The 21,261-nt window shown below is 58.5% G+C and overlaps 1 protein-coding gene across 1 annotated transcript in view; it reads left to right on the top strand.

Annotated features, from left to right (window-relative positions):
• The window catches only part of LAMC3 (laminin subunit gamma 3), a 56,350-nt gene that overhangs the window by 10,584 nt on the left and 24,505 nt on the right, over positions 1 to 21,261 (top strand). Inside the window, exons 2-11 of the mRNA XM_017678036.3 lie at positions 2,070 to 2,374; positions 6,677 to 6,807; positions 9,827 to 9,993; positions 12,159 to 12,347; positions 12,423 to 12,540; positions 14,632 to 14,730; positions 17,122 to 17,258; positions 18,934 to 19,041; positions 20,528 to 20,720; positions 20,896 to 21,020. Of these exons, the coding sequence (XP_017533525.3) occupies positions 2,070 to 2,374; positions 6,677 to 6,807; positions 9,827 to 9,993; positions 12,159 to 12,347; positions 12,423 to 12,540; positions 14,632 to 14,730; positions 17,122 to 17,258; positions 18,934 to 19,041; positions 20,528 to 20,720; positions 20,896 to 21,020 (1,572 nt within the window). The remainder of the gene's footprint in view (positions 1 to 2,069; positions 2,375 to 6,676; positions 6,808 to 9,826; positions 9,994 to 12,158; positions 12,348 to 12,422; positions 12,541 to 14,631; positions 14,731 to 17,121; positions 17,259 to 18,933; positions 19,042 to 20,527; positions 20,721 to 20,895; positions 21,021 to 21,261) is intronic.

Below are 21,261 nucleotides of genomic sequence, written 5' to 3'. Positions count from 1 at the left end.
CTTGTGATGAAGTCCAACTTATCTGTTTTTTATTTTGTCATTTGTGCTTTTGGTGTCACATCCCAGAGGGCTTTGCCTAACCCGGGGCAGGAAGATTTGCTCCGGTATTTTCTTCTGAGAGTTTTATAGTTTTATAGTTTTAGCTCTTGCATAGGCCAGAATGTCAAACAGAGGATTAAAGTCATCTCTTCTCTACGGGTAGGGAAGACTGTGGATGGTGGCAGAGGTGGCAGCAGCAGGGCGGCCCTCCTGGGGCATCTGGGGACAAGGTCAGAGGGCCACAGAGAAGAGGCAGCCGCGGAAAGGGGGAGGAGACGCCGAGGGATGTGAGTCTCCTGCTAACAGTGGGACTCAGGGGAAGGGCTCCCTCCGTGGTCATTCATCCGTTCACATGTGCACGAACACCTGAGATGCCCGCCCGGCATTGGGCATTTTGCTAGGCACTGGGGTGGCAAAGTTTAAAAAACAAAAGCCAAGTGCTGGTCTGAGGAGCTCGGTCCAGCGAGGGGTGCAGATGGGGGGCAGGTAGTTCTCTGGTGATGAGGTGAGAGGGAGAGATGGGGCATGATGCTCAGGTGTCACCCACTCTGGCACTCAGGTGTCACGCTGCATGGAGGAGGCCCCTCTGCTGGCTGGGAGAGGACATGGGGTCAACCTCCAGTGGGAGGGGCACCTGAGTGGCATCCTGAGGAGGTGAGTGTTGGGGAGTGAGCCGCACCTCAGGCGATGGGGAAATCACATTTCCAAATCAACCTTCTGTGTCCTTCTTGTTACTGAAACCACCATCACTGAGTTTAGAATTCCAAGCGCCTCAGCGAGAATCAGGGCGGTCGGCAGCACCCCCTCACCCAGCCCAGCCCCCCAGGAAGAGCCGTGCTCACTCTCCGAGCTGTTTGTTGTGTTGGCTTTTACCTCCAGCAGAATGCTTGCACTGCTGGGTCTTGGTTTTTCTCTTTGTAGATGTTGCGTGTTGACACCCCAAAAGGGCAGGTGAGGATGTAGGAATCTTTCCCCACCTGCCCTGCTCCCCACCCACAGCTCAGTCTCCCAGTACAGCTCTGGGTAATTGTGGTGGATCTGGGTTCACTGTGTGGGCACTCCTGGGGCATGGTGGGGGCAGCTGGGCAGAGAGGAGGGCAGAGCAGGTGCCTGAAGCTCGAAGATCCCCCTGTGTGGTGTGGGCAGCTTGGGGGAGGTGTGCACACTGAACCCGATGGAAGGAGAGGCCGCAGGGGAGGGGGATGAACGGAGGGGGCCCAGGAGTGGACCCACGCGGGCCTGGAGGAGCAGCCCAGAAGAGAGAGCCAGGTGGGGAGGCTGTGTGGGGCCCTGGCGGAGGGGCTTCCCATGTGACTGGAATGATCGTTGGCCCAGAAAGGAAGGCCGGGCAGGGTCCCCAGCTGTGGCCATGAGGGGCTGTTGATGAGGTGGCTTTGCAAACACAGTTTCTGTTGAGCGGCCCAGAGAAACCGAACTGCAGGGGACTGACGGTTAAGTTGGGAGGTGAGCCCATGGATCCAGCAGATGGAGACTTCTCTTGAGAATTTGGACCAGAAGAGAAGTTAGATGGGAGCAGGAGAAACGGAGGCGTCTAGAGCGGAGCGTTAGGTAGGGTCAGTGGGCTGGGAACGGGGAGACTCCAGGGGTCTGACATCACTGGGAGAGTATGAGGCCACAGGTGTAGGTGGAAGGGTCAGCCTTGCTGGGTGTAGTTAGAGAAATAGCTTTCTAATGGAGCAGGCTTCAGGACTGGCAGTGTCTCGTTGCCGGAGATAATTGAGCAGAAAGAACTGGCTGTCTGTCAGCGGGTTACAATGCAGATTCCTCTGCAGGGAGACAAGTGGGCCTCAACAGGAATGGCAGATACCTAGGGAGCACGACCACATCGTCCCCTCCTGTGCCCCTGACAGGCACCACTAACCGATCGTGGCATCCCAGCACGGCTCTCCAGACAGCCTCTAACATTTCACCCAGCACAGTTTACGCAATGCAGCCGTCTGCCCTGCCTGGATCAGAGTTCTGACCCTCCCTTCCCTTCTGTAAAATGGGCCCGTGTCTTCCCGCTGCAGGGAAAGCCTATGAGATCACCTACGTGAGACTGAAGTTCCACACCAGTCGCCCTGAGAGCTTTGCCATCTACAAGCGCAGCCGTGCCGGCGGCCCCTGGGAGCCCTACCAGTTCTACAGCGCCTCCTGCCAGAAGACATACGGCAGGCCCGAGGGCCAGTACCTGCGCCCCGGCGAGGATGAGCGCGTGGCCTTCTGCACCTCTGAGTTCAGTGACATCTCGCCGCTGAGTGGGGGCAATGTGGCCTTCTCTACCCTGGAGGGCCGGCCCAGCGCCTACAACTTTGAGGAGAGCCCTGTGCTGCAGGTCAGGGAGGAGCAGGGCTTGTGGGGCTGGGCCTGGGCTGTAGGTGGGACATCTGGATTGGGGGAAACAGGAAAATCTAAAGTGGTAGGACATGGGGCCTACAGGATCCCATGGTTTTCAGACCTTAAACAACAGAAACCTTTATCGTGTCTAAGTCTTTTGTAAACGCCCTGTAATGAAATAGATGGAAGGGGCTGCTCAGTGTGGCAGGCCTGTCTCCCTTCCCTTTTATTCTGCAGCGGCACACCCTGTGGCTCCCATGAGCCCCGTGACGACTGCCAGCTCACCCCGCCCTTCCCTGTGTCGGAGGGACACTGAGGCCTGGAGCGGGGAAGGGATTCTCCAGGGACACCGAGTCGGTGGGAAGGCCCAACCAGGACCTGAGTGCCTGCTTCCTAGCTGGGGCTCCTTCCAGAGCCTCCTGCTTGGGGCCTGGCTTCTTCCCGCTATGAACCCACAGTGCTGCCTGCCCTGTGTGGCTCCCAGGCTTTTACAGGGATAAATGGAAACGTGAGTCTTAGAATCACCGCATCCTGGCTTCTGTCTGTAAGGCGGGGCAGCAGAAGTGCAGTGACAGAAATGGTCTCTCACCTTACTGACTGTCCATGGGGTCACCGCTGGCTACATGCGTCTGTCGGACACTTGAAATGTGACTAGCACGATGGAGGAGCTGAATTTTACATCTTATTTCACTCAAATGAATTTTAATTTAAACCACCCCACATGGCTACAGGCTGGCTACCACTTCGGACATTCAACTCTAAAATGGCTCATTCACGATGCACAGTAGCTCATGATTCTCATCCTCAAGGCAGAGAGAGTGGCAGGCTGTGGCTGTGTCCTTGTACGCAGGTCCCCCCGTCTAGCGTACCAGGGTCTACAGGTGTACAGCCCCACTGGTATCGGTAGCCACACACGTCCCCATTCCTGTGTGTCCCGGACCATTTACCTGCAGGTGTACGGCTTTGCTTGGTGTTGGTGGACATCGGACGGCTCTGTAGTCCACGTCTGGGTGCAGACAGGCGGCTGCCGAGGAAGGCTACCATCTTTTCTCAACACAGGAGCATTTCTTTTTCCTGTCCAGGATGACATGGAGGCCAGGGTTAGAATCCTGTCTGTTTCCAGAGGGGACACCAAGGTCCAGAGGGACGTTGTGTCCTTCCCAGGCTGCCCAGCACTAGGAGACATGGAGTCAGCTGGATTGGGGTCCCCAAGACCACCCTCAGGTTCTGTCCCTCCCACTGACACTGTGTCCCTGGAGAATCCCTTCCCCACTCCAGACCTCAGAGTCCCCCCCGACACAGGGAAGGGCGGGGTGAGTTGGCGGTTGTCACTGGGCTCAGGGACAGTCAACTGATTTGCTTGAAGGAAAAGCTGCCGTTACTTGCAGTGACAGTGTATTACCGTGAAAGGATAAAATTAAAACCAGCAAAGGGCCAAGGTGGGTGGGGCAGGGCCGGGAGGGGCCCATACGGAGCTTCCAGCCAGCTTCTCCCGGTGGAGTCTAGAGTCGCACATGGTTCTGCCAGCAATGACGTGGGATCACGTGTGGTGTAGTGCCGGCCAGGGAGGCCCACCTGTGCCCTGGGCTCCAGGGCTTTTATTGGGGTTGGCCACATAGACATGGCTGACGGCCTATGTGGCTGACCTTCATCTCCAGCCCTGCCAAAGGTCACACTGGCTCTGTGTGGCCCAAAGCCCCTCCATAAACCACGTTATTGGCAGGCTGTCTGGGGTGGCCTGCGACTCCAGGTGAACAAATACACGCTTATCAAGCAGGATGTTCCAAGTGTTTAGAGCTGACCTTCCAGGAGCAGGGGGCAAAGGCCAGACCTCATTGGACAAGCCTAATCCTGTGGCACAGACTTACATCTCCAGAGGCCCAGGCCCTGCTTGTCCCCTCAGAGTGGTCACGTGTACTCACCATGATTCTGTTTAAAATGACAGTTTCTTCTCCTCGGGCATCCAACCTGTGAGGATGAGAAATTGTCAGCCCAGGCCCCTGGAAGACAAGCCGAAGGGCCGGGCCCCCGCTGAGGCCTGGGTCTGTGCCGCCATCAGGCAGAGGCTGCATCTGAGACCCCAGCAGCAGTTGCCCGCAGTGGGCATCTCGTATGTCCTGGGCGTTGTCCCTGAGACAGCCTCTACAGAAAGGGGCCCCCTGCGGCTCCCAGGCAGACCCCCAAGGTCAGAGAAGGACAAAGAAGGGCAAGCCCGCCTCGCCCTTCTCTGCTGTCTTCTCCTCCGGGCACACCCGGGTGGTGTTTTCTCGGAGGACATGCGCATTTAGGGGTGGGGGCCAAAAAGGATGTGTCCATGTGGCTGCTGGGTCTTGGGTCCCTCTGTCCCCTAGGAGGACTGTGGACCTTGGGGAGAAAGCTGACTTGTGCACCCCAGAGTCAGGCCACCAGGACCGAGCAGCTCTGCTCCAGGGTGCTGGCTGGAGCCGACACTCCCTCCTGCCTCCCTCTCTTCAGTGCTGCATTCTGGACCCCAGCGTCTGTCCACTTGTAGCTTTAGCGGGGCCATTACAAGTTGCAAAAGCCTGTTGCCTGTGTACATCGGGACTCTGGTTTGCCCTAAAATGGCCTTTAAGGCATCAGGAAGTACCCCACAAAATTTGGGCTAAGGGAACAAATTCCTCTTCTCTGTCCCAGCCCCCCTCTTGGTGTCTCAGAGATTTCGATGCTGTTCCTCTTTCCATTGTCTTCGCAGACTGATGGAGCTGGTCACGGGCCACAAGCCCAGAGGAGGGTCACTGTGGGCTGGAGAACTTGGGTAGTCCTTCTCCTCTGGGCCCCACTGGTGTGAGGAGGGTGTTGGCACAAATGCAGGAAGGCAGGTCACCTAGCGGTTAGAGCTGGGACCCTCGGTCAGGTAGACCCAAAGCCCAGCTCTGCCGTGCACCAGCTTGCAACCTGGGGCAGAATACTAACTGTCCCTGGGCCTCAGCTCCTCTTCCGTAAAACCAGGGTGAGAACAGTGCCTGCCCGTGGGGTCATCGTGGGGCCCCTAGCATGACCCCACAGTGAGTGAAAGCTTCCGCCCCTTCCAGCTCAGACACTGACTGGTGCGAGTTTCTTAAGGGCTTTTTCCGGGGAAAGGACCGACTCTCAGGGCTCCAGCCAAGCGCTGCGGAGTTCCCACCCTCAGGCCTTAGCTCCTTGCCTCGGCTGCTCTGGGGCCAGTGCATCAGCACCGCCAGGTTGCTCGTTAGAAATGCAGCATCTCAGGCCCGGCCCCTGACCTGAATCAGAAGCTGCGTTTTGACCAGATCCCTGAAAGCATGCTGACATTTGCTAAGTGATTGGACTCATAAACTCAGCTGCGTGCTGAGGGTCCTGCTGAGGTTTTCTGCTGCTGGCCCCCTCCTCCCGGCTGCGGCATCCCGGGGAGGAGGGCTGGGTCCCAGGCAGCGGGCTGGTGAGTCGCTGAGCTCGGGGAAGAGCAGAGGCCCGCTGGCCTGGGTCCTGCTGGGATGAGAAGATGGACTTGGCCATGGGTTCATTTCTGGCCTCCTGGGCCTGATTGCTACATCAGGAGCCGAATTAAATGCTGATTAAAATTCAGCCAGAGCTACCTCTGCGTACCTCTGATTATAGCAGCAGGCAGATGAGGATGTCAGCCTTCACGGGGGTCCCCCCACCTCCACGCCATGCACTTCCAGGGGAAACCAGTTACTCAGCAGTTGAGTGCCTTCTATGTGCCAGGGGCTGGGGATGTGGCAAGGACAGGGGGCCCCCAGCTCCTGCTCTCATGGGGCTTGTGCTCTGGTGGGACAGACATCACCTGGGGCAGGAGACTTGTCTGTGGGAGCCTGAGCCATTGGAATCCTAGGCACCAAGGTCTGCAGCTGAGCAGGGACAAAGGGCCCTGGGCACGTCCTCTCTCTGCCATCGTCTGGTTGGGGCGGCAGGGGCCACCGGGAGAAGCCAGTGACCCAGTCTTGGATGGGCTGCTGGGTCCCTTTCCTCCAGCCCCCAACCACCTACTGGGCAAGTGCTGGCTGCCGACGTGGGCCATCCTCTTCCGCACGGCCTCATGGGGCTGGCACTGTCCCTTGTCCGTTCTGCACATCGGGAAGTGGAAGCCCCAAGACACTGAGTAACCTCCCCAAGCACACAACCAGGGAGTGGCCTGGCCCCCAGGTTGGCATGACCCTAAAGCACGGGCTCCCTCTTCTGCAGATGTCGGCATTGGCCTGAGCGTGGCCTGTCCCTGTGTCCCAGGAGACCCCTGGGTGGGTGCGGACACTCCGGAGCCTGCTGATGCTGTTCCTTTCCCTGCCTTTTCCCTGACCAGGAGTGGGTCACCAGCACCGAGCTCCTCGTATCCCTAGACCGGCTCAACACGTTTGGGGATGACATTTTCAAGGACCCCAAGGTGCTGCAGTCCTATTACTACGCCGTGTCTGACTTCTCTGTGGGCGGCAGGTAAGTGGAAGGCAGGGCCATGGGGCCCAAGACCCCAGGACCCTGTGGCTGCCCCCTGGGAGTCACTCGGGCTGTCGCGGAAGGGGAAGAAGCCACTTCAGGTGTCCCAGGGGAGAGGAAGAGCAGGATCCTGGTCCCCGGGGCCCAGCCTTGGAGGCCTCCATGGCCCAGCCGTGTGCCGCCTGCCAGCCCAACACCTGCTTTCCCCGCATGGGCGGCCGCGTCTCCACCACCATTTGTGGATACACGGAACTCTGCACCTGCTCTGCCCTCTGCCTGGAGGTCCCCTCTGCCTGTTTCTCTTTCTGTCTTGTCTTTTCTTCTTTTTGCACCTTACAGGTGCATTTATTCATGCCCCAAGGAAGCAGCACTTGCACAAGTGTATGCTGATGTTCTGCACTCCCAGCTGCTGGCACAGCGTGATGAACCGCATAGTCAGGCTGCTGTCCCGCCTGCTGTGCGCTCCGAGTAGAACTGGTTAGTGATGACCAGTGCTTGGGACTCAAACCTTTCAAAGCTTTACTGCTTTTATCAGCACTGCTGACTTATAAATGATAAAGCCATCAACCCCGTTCCTAACCAGCTCTCCTGGGAAACTGGTGTCATAGGGGCTCACGGGCGCCCAAACATTTCTAATAAGGCTGTGAGGCATCTTGGCACCAGGCAGACACCTCAGGTCACTCCAGAGCCTCACAGTCCACAGCTCAGAAAGGTCACTGAGGGAGCAGGTGCCACATTCCTGCACCCTCTCCCATGGGGGAAATGTTAGGCTCTGCTGTCCCGGCCCCTGGCTCCCCATTTTTCTCTAGCATGAGCCAGCGCACATTGTAGTTTGCCTGCTTAAGCATCTCCCATCCCCAAAGAGCAGGGGCCCCCAGGAGAGAGTGGCCTCTTCTGTCTCATCTTGATGCTCCCAGGCCTGTCTCATAAGTGGCCTCCCGGGACAGGGCACCAAGATGGGTGGTGGGACCAGGGCAGGCGCACATGGTGTCTTCCACAGAGATGCTTATGAGGATCCACTTGGAAAGGAGAGAGGACAGATGCGTCCCTGCCCCAGCTCAAGGGGGTGCAGACAGCGATCAGTAAACATGTCAGAGAATAACAAGGCCAGGCAGCCAGGGCAGCATGTGCTGGAGGGCAGGGAGGCTGCGTTGCCGAGGCCGGACGAGGCGAGTCTTCCAGGCAGCAGTGCCAGCATGTGTGAGACCCGGGGCTTGGGAACTAGGACAAAGTCCTGTGGCTGGCAGGCAGGACCTAGGGTGCGGTGGACACGGAGACGAGGCTGGAAGATGGTCAAGGACTGAGTTTATTCTTATCCCACAGTCAGTGGAAGCTGTTGCAGGACTTTGCCAGGGTAGTAAGAGGGCTGGATTTTTAAAATGCCCCAACCCCCTGATGTGACATCAGGACAGATAAGAGGAGAGAGAGAAGCTGGGCACATTACATGGGGCTGTGGACTTGGCGTGGTGGAGAGAAGGGTTGGTTTGGAGGCTATTTAGGAAGGGAATGCAGCTCGACATGGGCGCGATGGCTGGGGGCCAGGAAGCAAGGGGCTTCTGCAATTCAGGGCTGCTCGGGTGGTGTGCAGAGAAGGGGAGAAGTCTGGGACGGAGACAGGGCTCCAACTGCCTGCACCCTCCCAGGCAGGCCAGGACTCGGGACTGAGGGTCCGTGGGGGCCCCATGTCTCCTCCCCTGCTACTCCCACGCTTGAGTCTGGCCAAACCACCGGGAGGAGAGGGCAAGGGTGGTGGTGAGCTCTAGCGCCTGCTGTCGGGGCACGTCAGGCCAGAGAACATCTGGACCCCAGCTGCTGGAGCCGGACCACCCTCCAGCCGGCACTGGGTGGGAGGCAGGTGGCCTCACAGCCTGTCCCCCAGTGGCCTACAGGAACTTCACTCCCTCTCTGGGGGTCGGAGGGCTTTACAGGGGAAGGAGGTGTTTGCAGCTCTGCCTTGAGCACATGGGCGGCCCCTTGCCCGGAAGTGGTGACCACTGACTCCCAAGACTGCCTGGGGCCGCCTCACCCTTGTCAGAAATGCTGGGCATCACTGGCCTGCTCGGGCCCCATGGAGGCCTGGCAAGGAAAGCGCTCCAAGCCTGTGTACCCTCGGTAAAGATGGGTGCTTTCAATATCCTCGGAGGGCAGAGCGGGGAGCGTGGCTTATGGGAGCCACCAGGTGGCGGTAGGGAAGCGCCCAGGAGCCTGGGCATGGAGCGGTTCGGGGGGCAGCGTGGGGCGGCTGAGGACAGGACCCAGATTCCAGCTCTGCCCCAGAGCCCAAGTCTGTTCATCGTCTGGGCCCGGGGGATCGCTGGTGTCCTTCCTGCCACAGTGGGGAGGCCCTGCCTCCATCAGGGGCTGACACAGGAGGGGGCTGGGAGCTGGGAGCCGTGGCCCACCTCTGAGGGGCTCAGTCTGGCCACTGGGGATGAGGTGGCAGCCCCTGGCATCAGGCTCAGCCAAGCCTGGTGTGTGCCCCTCCCTGCCCCTGCCCAAGTCCACCTGTCTCCTGACCCTGTGGCGGGTGGGTGGGGTGGGACACAGACCCAGGGGCTGACCTCTGTGAGGAGCCACCTCTTTTTTCTGCTCCTCCCTCCCACCCCTTGCCCCGTGGGCCAGCCCAGTCTCTCCTAGGAGACTGCAAGGACTTCTTCCCTGGTCCCTCTGGGCCCCTGGGTGAGGCTCCTTGTGGGCAGAAGCCTTCATTGGCAGCCTTGCAAACTTTGCCATCACTAACTGGTGCCTTGGGAATCACTCTGTGCCTCAGTTTCCCCCTGTGTTAAATGGGGACAGTAGCAGGCTTGTGAAGATGCAGGGGGCTTTATGTGCACAGACCTCAGAACAGCCTGGCGTGGTCAGATCTCTGTTACTGCCGCCCCCAGGCACCTAGTAGGTGGTCCATAAAGTCCCCTAGTTGACCATGGACTCGGGCCGCCGACTGCAGCGGCCACCTGGTGACTAGCGCCCCCTCTGCTGGTGCTCACTCAGCCCGGGCCCCACCTTATTCTTTCCTCAGGTGCAAGTGCAGTGGGCATGCCAGCGAGTGTGGCCCCGATGAGGCGGGCCAGCTGGCCTGCCGGTGCCAGCACAACACCACGGGCACCGACTGCGAGCGCTGCCTGCCCTTCTTCCAGGACCGGCCGTGGGCCCGGGGCACAGCCGAGGCCGCCAACGAGTGTCTGTGTGAGTGTCCCGGACCTGGGGGACGGAGGCCAGTGGTGCAGGCTGAGAGACAGACTCCGGAGACCTGACAGTGGGGCCGCTCCTGGGTGGGCCTGGCTGTAGCCTCTTCCTCCAGCCCCCTGTCCCTGCAGGGGTGCGGGAGAGCTGCAAGGGGCATTGGGTCCTCAGCCCCTCCCCTACAAACAGCGCCCCCACCAAGCGCGCTCACACTCGGAGGCTCTGTGACGGGGCAGGGGTGTGTGTGTGGCTGGGAGGGCCTCCCCCAACTACTACCCTGAGACCTGACTTGTTCCTTTGTTGCAGCTGCTCCAACTGCAGCTGCCAATCAAAGCCAGGCCACCCTAGGTCCTCAGGGGTGCTGACCTGCCTGCTAGTCTCTCCCCCAGGTCCCCGGGCAGCCCTTCAGTGTCCCAGCTCCTGTGTGATACAGCTTTGACCACCTAACCTCAGAGCCGCACTGGAGAGGATGGTGCCACATGCCATCCTTGTACATGGCACCATCCCAGGGAACACGGGGCTGCACATGGATGGGTGGGGTATCCACTGCTTTCCGTCACAGCCTGGTGTGCCAGCCTGCCCAGCCTCCCACTGTCCCCACCAAGCCCTGCCCTGTCTCCCCAGATAGTCATCTCACTTGCTTCAGGCTCCCTGTGGGCGACTGGCTGTTGCCGGGCACCGGATCCCGCCTGGCTCCTGTCTGCTGGCAGGAGCAGCGTCGCAGGCACTCCTGACGGCACTGGGCCCGCTGTGCTCTCGGGTCTGGGCTGCTGGCAGCAGAGCTGGGGCAGGAAGAGGGCGGCCTATTCCCAGGAGCTTCCCTAAGGAGCTCCTGCTCCCCTCACTGGCCGGCCTCCATCAGGAAGTCCTCCAAGGGCCAAGGAAGTTGTTCTGGCTGGCTCTCCCATTCCAGACCTGGGGGTGTCTCCATGGTGGGGAGACTAAAGGCCAGGCTACTTCCGCTGCCATGTCTTCATCCCTCTGGTCACATCTCTGTCTTCCAAGTCAGCAGCCTAGAAGCCGAAGCTGCGTGCCTGACCCCTTGCTGTCCCCGGTCCAGGCAGCCCCTGAGCCCTGAATTTGGCCTCGTCCACATCCCTCCAGCCCGTCTGTGTCCTCTGTGCAGTCCATGCCTTGGTCCAGTCCCGTCACCCCCTGGACGCCTGGAGCTCCCTTTCCCAGCTCCCCCAGCGTCCAGCCCGCCTCTGCCTATAGCCAGGGACACTTCCTGAAGTGCAAATGTGGTGCATGCCCCCCACTGAGCCCCACCAAACCCAGCTTTCTTCAAGGTGGAGACCACTGACCCAGCTGCCTGGCCTCCCCAGGTCAAGCCCCACCCCCCTGTTGACCCCTGGCTGCCCCTGCCCCCTCTGTATCCCATCGTACTGCACGCGTCCCCCCTCAGGGCTCGTGGCCCTGCCGGAGACTCTGCCCCCGCCCCTGCCCTCCTTGGCCTGGCCAGTTCCTTCCCGCTCTACCTTCAGATTCCATCTAGCTGTGACTACCTCCCGGAAGGCTTGTCCGCCCACCTGGACAGCTGTGGGGTACCCCCCGTCAGCTCCCAGGACCTCCCCGCAGCCCTTCAGCACAGGACTTTCACTTGCCTGCTGCATCTGGCCTCTGTCTGCCATGTATGCTCCCCACGCATGCAGGAACCAGGTGCCCTTTGCTGGCCCACCCACCACTGGGCTCACCCCAGGAGTCAAGTCGGAGCTGGTACTTAAGACATACTTTTTAAAAAACGAATTAGTGAGTGAGTGAAGGGTGACTTATATTTTCCATGTATCTGAGTGGCCTCACTGGGAACCATATGCACACAATTGTCATGGCTTAGAGGATCTGCAGAGATCTTGGCGTGAGCCACATTGTGGCTTTGAAGAGTGGCCAGTCTGTGATCCATGACCAGGAGGCTCTACAACCTGCCTGCCTTGAAAGGGCCTGTGTTTTGGTGTATTTATTAACAGTGCCTCCTTTGCTCTTAAGAGTGTCCTGTTTCGGAAGATCTACCAGTTGGTCTCCATGTCCTGGATCGAGCAGGGCCTGAACTCCATCATTGACCTTCCTTGAGCTGCTTGCTCATTCAGCACAAGGAGGCTGATTGGTGTGGACTGCCTCCTGTCATGTGCCACAGCCACTCAGACGCTCTGTCCCCTGCCTCCTGACCACAGCTTGTAACTGCAGCGGCCACTCGGAAGAGTGCACGTTTGACCGGGAGCTCTTCCGCAGCACTGGCCATGGTGGGCGCTGCCTCCACTGCCGCGACCACACGGCCGGGCCACACTGTGAGCACTGCCAGGAGGACTTCTATCGCTGGAACCCATGGACGCCGTGCCAGCCCTGCGACTGCCACCCAGCAGGTGGGTAGCCCCCCACACCCGATGCCCCCCTCACCCTGTTCTAGTCCCCACTGCCCTGTGCCTTTCCTTCCCCAGGCTCCCTGTGTCCCCAATGTGATGGCTCGGGCACCTGCACCTGCAAGCCCACCGTCACGGGCTGGAAATGTGACCGCTGCCTGCCCGGGTTCCACTCGCTCAGCGAGGGAGGCTGCAGGTGAGAGCGGGCGGCGCGGGCACAGCACAGCTGGGGCACGCAGCAGCAGATTGAGACCGAATGCTGGGAAGCAGGAGGCGTGGGCTGTTAGCCATCCTTCCCTCCCGCCATCCCTCATCCCTTTGTTCCTTCCCCTACTGAGCATTTTCCGATTCTGCATCTACCTGACCCCAGGTGAGGACTGGACACACGCAGTCCCTGGAGAGGTACTGGGTGCAGTACCTGCAGGTGTGAGTGCTGTAGAAGCTCAGTCAGCCCTGGGGGTCAAGGACGGGCTTCTTGTAAGAGCCACTGAGTTTGAGTGGGAGAACTGGGAAGTCAGGTGAAGGGAGAGGGATGAGCAGGTGACCCAAGAGCACGTGCAAAGGCTCTGAGGCAAGTGCAGGGTGACACTGTGCGGACAGGCAAGGTGTGCAGGGCGGGAGGGTGTGTGGAGGAGGAGGGTCCCAAGGGCCTCTAGGGGCAGGGCGTGCAGGGCGGGAGGGTGTGCGGAGGAACAGGGTCCGGAGGGCCCCCTAGAGGCAGGGTGTGCAGAGCGGGAGGGTGTGCGGAGGAACAGGGTCCGGAGGGCCCCCTAGAGGCAGGGTGTGCAGAGGCAGGGTGTGCAGAGCGGGAGGGTGTGCGGAGGAACAGGGTCCGGAGGGCCCCCTAGAGGCAGGGCGTGCAGAGCGGGAGGGTGTGCGGAGGAACAGGGTCCGGAGGGCCCCCTAGAGGCAGGGTGTGCAGAGCGGGAGGGTGTGCGGAGGAACAGGGTCTGCAGGGCCCCCTAGAGGCAGGGCGTGCAGAGCGGGAGGGTGTGCGGAGGAACAGGGTCTGCAGGGCCCCCTAGAGGTGCTGTAATGGAAGTGGAGCAGGAGCAGGTGAGGCTGGAGGCCAGGGAAGAGCTGCGGCAGGAGTGTCTGGGAGACACAGCAGCTGGCTCTCGGGTTTGGCCACGGAGGACAGAGAGCCAGACAGACCCCAGAGCCCCCAGGAAGGCAGAGCTGGCAGGGAGTGGCCACCAGGGGCTGGGAGAGGAAGGAGGGCCCCTGGGATTCTGCTTTGGGCACCTGGGTGAAGGGAGCCCATTCGTGGCAGGGGGCGCCTTGAGGGGGGAGTGACTGAGTCTGCAGTGCTGGGGGGCCTCCAAGAGGAGAGGGGTGGGCAGGGGGCTGCTGGGATCTGGACCTCAGAAAAGGAGTCTGACACACATATCATCACTTGATTGGGATAATACTCAATGACCAAAAAAATAAACAAAGCTGATAGGGATTCAGAAGCACCGCTACAAGAACCTGGCTTTGGTTCACTGTACAGTCTCCCCTTATACTTGGAAATGCAGTGGGCATGTGTCAGGGGCTCTCAGTTCCCTCACAGAATACTCAGTGGTTCTGGACATAAAACTGGCCTTTAGGTGGGACCCAGTGCCTCCCTGGGGTCTCTCTGGCCTCTGGGCCTTTGCGCATGCCATTCTTCCTACCCCAGAGCATTCTTCTCCCCCTCAGACTCCCTGCCTCTCCCAGCCTGTGTCTAGCAGACTCCCATTCACCCTTCAGTTCCCAGCTGAGTACCACTCCTTCGGGAAGTCTTCCCTCTACTTGTCCTCTCGTCCCCACCCCAGGTACCTCGTTGGTGCTGTTACTGCCTCTTGTACGTCCTCTCCCATAGCGTGTATCAAAGTACAGTGTCTCCCTGTTTGCCTGTCCATCCTCACTGTAGGCCCCAGGAGGGCAGGAACATGTCTTGTCAGGTGGTGGATGGATGGACGGATGAATGGATGGATGGTGGGTGGGTGGGTGGAAAGATGTGTGGCTAGGGGGGTGGGTGGGTCAGCGGATAGGAGGATGGAAGGATACACTGATGAATGAGTGAGCGGATGGCTGGATGGGAGGGTGGCTGGCTGGCTGGATGAGTGGGTAGGTAGGCAGATGGCTCATTATTCAGGTGCGTGATGGGTCCCTTCCTCGGAAAGGCGGGAATGATAACGCTGGGGGGCAGGTTGTTGGCTGTCTTGGGGAACAGGGAAGGCCAGATGCCTCCCAGGGAGGACGGGCAGTCCCCACTCTGGAGGTGCTCGTTGGACACTGTTCCCCTTGTCCTGTCCCTTGGCAGGCCCTGCACCTGCAATCCTGCTGGCAGCCGGGGCACCTGTGACCCCCGCAGTGGGCGCTGCCCTTGCAAAGAGAATGTGGAAGGCAACCTGTGTGACAGGTGGGTGAGCCGATCCAGTAGGAAGCCTGCGGGGAGTGACCTCAGCGCTGGTAGTGGTGGGAGGGGCAGGGGCGTGGTCCTCACAGACAGGCAGCCTCCACGTGGCACCCTTCCTGGAGCAGCACCAAGGATCGGCCGTCCCAGAAGTTATCTGAAGGTTTTGATGCTGTTTATTCTTTGACCCGCTACCACTGATGCTTCATAAACCCATGAGAAAATACATCTTTTTCCTTTGAAGACTTGAAAAGAACTGGAAAGGATCGGAGAGATCATCTAATGAAGGCACAGCCAATACATGGCACTTGTGCCACAGTCCCCCATCTCACACCCAGGCAGACCTCGCTAGTGGAGCACGAGCATCTTTGTGATGAGCCTCCCTGGAACCCCAGAATCCTGCTCCACACCCTGCTCCAGGAAGCTTCTACCAGCCGAGCTGAGATTCAAGCCTACTCGCCATCCTATCGTGGTACAGATGGAGTGTCTCAGGTTCAACAAGGCAAAATGACTTCTCCAATGCCACACAGTCCTTAAGCTTCGTCTTTCATGGGTTCAAGGGGCCTCATGGCTCCAAGCCCTGGCGCTAGTGGACAAACACGGGTTTTCCTCCTTGGGCACCCACCGTCTCCTCTTCCTGGCTTTGTCTCTGGCCTCTGAAGCCCTTTGCAGCCAGTATGGAGTCTGCCTGGGGCTCCCTGGTTCTCTGGGCACAGCATTGTATTGTGAACTTTACGCTTGTGAGTCCGCACTGGGCCTGTGCTGGTCAGGAAGAAGCCGCTGCCAAAGCTGTGTGACTGGCCCTGACCCTGACCTTGACTTTTATCTCGGTCAACCCCAGGCTGTCCCCTCACCTTGTCCACATGACTTGGGGTGGGAAATGGACTCCCTCTGGGACATCCTCCCCCCAAGACCCCTCAGGTAAAGAGGGAGAGTGGAGTTGGGGACCCAGATTGCACCTGGGTCTCCCACAGCTCTGTCCCACAGCCGTGCACCTTAAGGAGCCTCACTTTGCCCATCTGTGAAATGGGGGGAGCTTGATGCATCAGGGCTGGTAGGATGCTGGGGTCACGGGCAGCTTCTTATGAATAGATTCCTCCACCCAGCTGGCTCAAACGAGCCCCCCAGGAGGCAAACCCAGAATCTGTGTGTAGACCACCTCTCCAGTGCTCCTTGGAGAAACGGCTGGTTCCAGGGCAGGGCTGGGGAAATGCAGGATGGGCGCAGAGCATCTTGTAGTGCCAGAAAGCAAGGACGTGCTTAATTAAAAACAAAATCAGATGAAAACAAACAAAAAAATCCCCAGTGAGAATGGGGGCCTGCGTCAGAAGGACACAGGCGCCAGCCTGAAAGAGCTCACAAAGCTGGAGCTTTTTGAACAAGATAGAGATGGTATTGGGTTATAACCCAATGGATAAAATAAAATATCCATGAGTCCACGCTGATATGAACAGATAAGAGAATAAGTGCACAGGGATGAAGGGACCAATTATCCTCAGAATCCCAAATAGTAAATGTTAGAAGGATTGAGGGAAATGGAAAATCAGGGAGAATCTCCCAGGAGCGGTTGCTGCACGCAGGAGCCATTGATGAATGCTGCAATTAGTGGGCAGACCTGTGAGGAGAAACGGGATAGCTCATAGCCCCCAAAGCCTCCCTCCAAATATTTATTACTTAAGGGCTTCAACCTATGTCCACAGCGCTTTGATGCTCCCCCCTCCAGGGGGTGGAGCTTAAGTCCTCTCCACGTGGCTCTGCCCTGGATTTAGTGACTTGCTTCTAATGACAAGAACATGGCAGTTTTGTACTGGAGAAACCTGGCGGGCAGCACCTTAGCCAGGTGTTGGAGGTTAATGTTACCTTTGATGTCACAGGGGTGCCACTGACCCCAGTGTGATGTGACAAAAACACTCGACCTCTGTTTCTTCCTAAAACCCATAGCCCCCGTCTGACCAAGAAAAAACGTCAGACAAACCCAAATTGAGGGACTTCCTACCAAACAAACCTGACGTTTGAAAGTGTCAAGGTCATGAAAGACAAGGAAGGACTGAGAAGCTGTTAAGAGATTGGGGAAGGCAGGGGGCAATGGCCCGTCCTGGAAGGGTAGAAAACAGACATTAGCAGAAAGGGAGAAATCCTAACAAAGTCTGCAGTTCACTCAGTAACATTAGCCAGTATTAATTTCTTGGTTTTGAGAACTGTACCGTGGCCGTGGCCGAGGTCAGCATTAGGAAGGCTGGGTGAAGAGGCTCTAGAATCTCTGTAGTGTGTTTGCAACTCTTCCATAAATATGAAAAAAAAAAAATGTTTCTGAGATTCCCCAATTCTGTCTATCCTGGATCCCTGGAACCTAGCTGACACATTTGGCCCCCTGGGCACCTCCTGCCTCCATTTCAGATGCCGCCCGGGCACGTTTAACCTGCAGCCCCACAACCTGAAGGGCTGCATCAGCTGCTTCTGCTACGGCCACTCCAAGGTGTGTGCGTCGGCTGCCCAGTTCCGCGTGCACCACATCCTCACTGACTTCCACCAGGGTAAGAAGTGCCCTGCAGCCGCCTCCGAGGGGCCTCTCCCAGCCCAGGCTGGGCATGTGGTCCTGCTCTGGAAGATCCTGCAGCGGGGGTGTGCCCACAGCCAGGCAAGATGTGTCCCTCAGGGCCTCTGCACCCCTGCCTCTCTCCCCGGCCCCTGCCTTTTTCCTTAGCCTCCAGTAGGGCTGGGGGTCAGGTACAGGCAGCCTCTGGCTCCTGTGGGCAATTTCCAGTCCCTGTCAAGACTGGCCTCCCTCGGCGTGGTCTCGTGCTGGGGACTCAGGCTAAGACTCTGGCCTCTGTTTATTGAGCATCTTCTATAAGCTTTGCACTGTGCTGAGCTCTTCACACCCGTGGAGCCTCATGGAGTCCCTGGCAGGTAGCCACTCTCATTCCCTTTCACAGATGAGGCAACTGAGGCCTGGAAAAGGTTGGTCACATAATTAAGTTGTTGGCACCCCATTTTTCAGCCCCTGGGCTTTGCTCTTCACAGCTGTGAAGTCCTTCTCTCTGGGCCAAGGGCCCGGAGTTATTATTGCCAGCTCAGGTGGTACAGGCACACATCTTTGGAGCAGGAAAGCGGTGGAGCTCCGAGCTCTGCATTAAATCACAGCTTACATGGACCCCTGCCACGCCCCACAGACTTCCCCCACCGCCTCACCTCCCCGCCAACCCCGCCAGGAGCTGGTGTCATCCCATGATAGAACCGGCCAGTGGGGCTGGCTTATAGAAGGTGCTGGCCTGGGGCACCCCAGACACAGGGGGCGCGCCCTCTGCTGGACACTGTGCAGAACGCAGGAACAAGAAGGGCTTGAAACCGGGACAGCACGGAGGTCACCTGGGTTTGGCGTGTCAGTCTCGGCATCTCATGTGACCTCACTGTCACCCTCAGCCAGCCGTTCTCAAACTTTTTGGTCTGTGGGTCCTTTTATGCTTTTAAAAATTACTGAGGACCTCAAGCGTTTTTATTTATGTGGGTTGTGCATATGGATGTCACCTGTTAGACAAAAACAGCAAGTTTAAAATATCTGTGTATTCACTTAAGACCAACCATTGTAAATGCATAACAAAAAACATCTGCCTGTGAAAAATAACTTTTTAAGGGGCAGACAGAGAAGAATGCTATTCATTTTGCACTTTGCACATCTCTTTAAGGTATGTTATGCTATTACACAGCTTGTAGCATCTGGAAAATTCCACTGTATGCTGGTGAGAGAGACAGAATGAAAAATACAGATAGTCCCTTAGAGTTATTAAGAAGGTAGTTTGCCCCTGAAAGGGTTGCAGCATCTCCCAGGACATTCACACCAACTTTGAGAACTGCTACCAGGGCCATGAATACTTCGTTGCCCCATTTTGCCAGGCAACCCAGAGGTATGGCCGTGCCCCAAACAAAGCCAGGACCCCAAGCTTTCTAGCTTCTCCCAGGGCCAAGACCCCCTTCCAGACTTGAGGTGGGGACCCGAGCCGTCTGGCTGCGGGCACAGAGTGTGTGTTAGCACCAGCCATCTCCCTCCCTGCATGGCCTGTGTCTAGAACAGTCTCTCCCTTCCCTGGACTGCAGGGTTTCAGGCTGTGCTCAGGTCTCAGGCTGTCCTTGGGACCCAGGGATGGGTGGGAAGTGGGAAGAGGCAGAGGCCGCTCTCCAGGGCCTCACAGGAGGGTGTTTGCTGTCCAGGAGCCGAGGGCTGGCAGGCCCGAAGCGTGGGAGGCCAAGAGCATCCTGCACAGTGGAGCCCAAGGGGGCTCCTCCTGGACCCACAAGATGAGGATCTCCTGCTACCAGGTACAGGGAGGGGGTGCTGCCTGCACTCATTTCCTATCGCTGCTGTGGCAGATCGCCGCCGATTCAGGAGCTGGAGACAACATACCCTCTCATGGCTCTGGAATTCCTCAGGCTGAGATGGGTCTCGCGGGGGGTGGAATCAAGGTGTCTGCACGGCTGGTTCCTTCTGGAGGCCCCAAGGGAGAAAGCTTTTTTGTTTTCTCCAGCCTCTAGAGGCCACCGCTTCGCCCGGCTCGCGGTCCCTCCTCCATCCGCAGAGCCAGCGAGTCTTTCTCACGCCGCCTCACTCTGACCCCAACTGGTCTACCTTCTTTCCATCTTTTAAGGACCCAAGATAATCTCTCTACCTTAAGTTCAGGTGATTAACAACCTTAAATGCATCTGCAATCTTAATTGCCCCTGCCATGTAATATATCCACAGATTCCAAGAATTAGGATGTGGACGCCATTGGAACCATTTTTCTGCTGACCACATGCCCCACCCGTCCCCACCCCCTGTCCCACGCTACCTGTGCAGGGCCTTGCCCCCAGGGCTCCTCCAGGCCATTGTCACAGCCCAGACAATCCCTGTGTGTTTCCCATCAGCCTCTTACCCCGCCAGCCCCTGCACCCCTGCCCAGGGCCACTAGATCCTGCGCAAGAGTTGTAGAGTACTCTGAACCACCCCCACCACGCAGGGCCACTTCCATCTCCTGGAAGCTATCAGACTTAGAACCGGGTTCCTGGAGTCCAGTCTTAGCTCGACTCTGGCCAACGCCGGCAGGTGAACTCGAACTTGATAGGCGTACAGTCTATCAGCAGACACTTCCTTCGGCTTGCCCCTGAGCACAGGGCTGAACAGGAAAGGAAAGACAGCGTGTCCCATTGTTCCCTTTCCTTCTGTGTCATTATTTTCAGCATAAACTGTTGGCTAATACAGAGAAATAGCAAGAGAGAAAAAGGCTGCCACAGGGCTCCTTAGTCCTTCTGCTCGAACCAAGTTCTGACTCCACTCGGGGGCATCAGCGGTGCCGCTCAGTCACATGTAACACGCTCACCTTGTGCTCTCTTTGAGTCTCACTGCACCCCCACACTTGTGTGTGCCCCAGAATCCTGTGCCTGTGGGCCGCGTGAGCCCTGCATGAGCAGGCGGCAGGCGTCGCTGCCGTGCAGTCACGCACACCTCTGCTCCTGCACAGACTCCCCTGCCCCTTGGGACTTCACCCACAAAACCCAAGGACGAAATGAAAGTTAAGAATGTCGAGATCACGGTAGCAGAGCGTTCGGCTAGGCGTGGGGCCCTGGGTGACTGCACGGTCGCACACTCAGCCAGCGTGGCTGAGGAGGTGTGAGTGGGGCACCCTCAGCATCTGATATGTGCAGGAGGTTTGGACCGTCCCCTTGCTGTGGCTTCATCTTGTGTCAGTGTTTAACTGCCAATAAATCAATATAAACGTTTGAAATCAAGCCAAGTGAAAACTGTCAAGCTTTCTTCTCTTGTCTTCAGAGAAATTCCTGGGAGACCAGCGGTTCAGCTATGGGCAGACCCTCCTGCTGACGTTCCAGGTTCCCCCCGGGGGCGCCCCACCCGCCGTGCAGCTGAGGCTGGAAGGGGCCGCCCTGGCCCTGACTCTGCAGCACTCCAGCCTGCCCCGCCCCCAGGACGCCAGGACGCCCTGGGAGGTGCAGCTCAGGTTCCAGTATGTATTCTGCTCAGTCCTGGGAGGGGCCCGGGCAGTCGGGGTGGCCCCTGAGGTCCCGGTACACTCAGGTTCCCCTGTGGTCTGGCGGCTCCTGCCCTCCCCACCCCGGCTGGAGGCTCCTTGGCATCTGCCCCTGGCCTCAGATTCTGCCTCGACCTCCTCCCCTTGCCAGGTTGCAGGAGACCTCTGAGGATGCAGGCCCTCCGCTGCCCCCCTTCCACTTCCAGCGGCTGCTCGCCAACCTGACGGCTCTGGCTCTGCGCGTCCAGGCCAGCGGCCAAAGCCCAAGCTCCTATGGTCAGTACCCGCCATCCCCACTCCCGGTGAAAAAAATACAGCTGGACCCCCCAGGGCTCCTTCATGCATAGGTTTGTTGAGTGCTTGCAGCAGGCAGTCACTGTCCCCATGTTACTGAAGGAGTCTTAGGCTCCGAGAGGTTGGGAGGCTTGCCCAAGGTCATGTACCTGGTAAGGGGGTGGGTGGATGCAGAGGACAGAGGCAGGGGCTGGACAGGTGAGGGGCCTGAGGATGGACAGCT

This window comes from Manis javanica, chromosome 2, assembly GCF_040802235.1.
Source record: "Manis javanica isolate MJ-LG chromosome 2, MJ_LKY, whole genome shotgun sequence".
In the NCBI taxonomy this organism is placed as follows: Eukaryota; Metazoa; Chordata; class Mammalia; order Pholidota; family Manidae; genus Manis; species Manis javanica.
The sequence above is the reverse complement of the archived record's forward strand: the minus strand, read 5'-3'. Positions and strand labels throughout refer to the sequence as shown.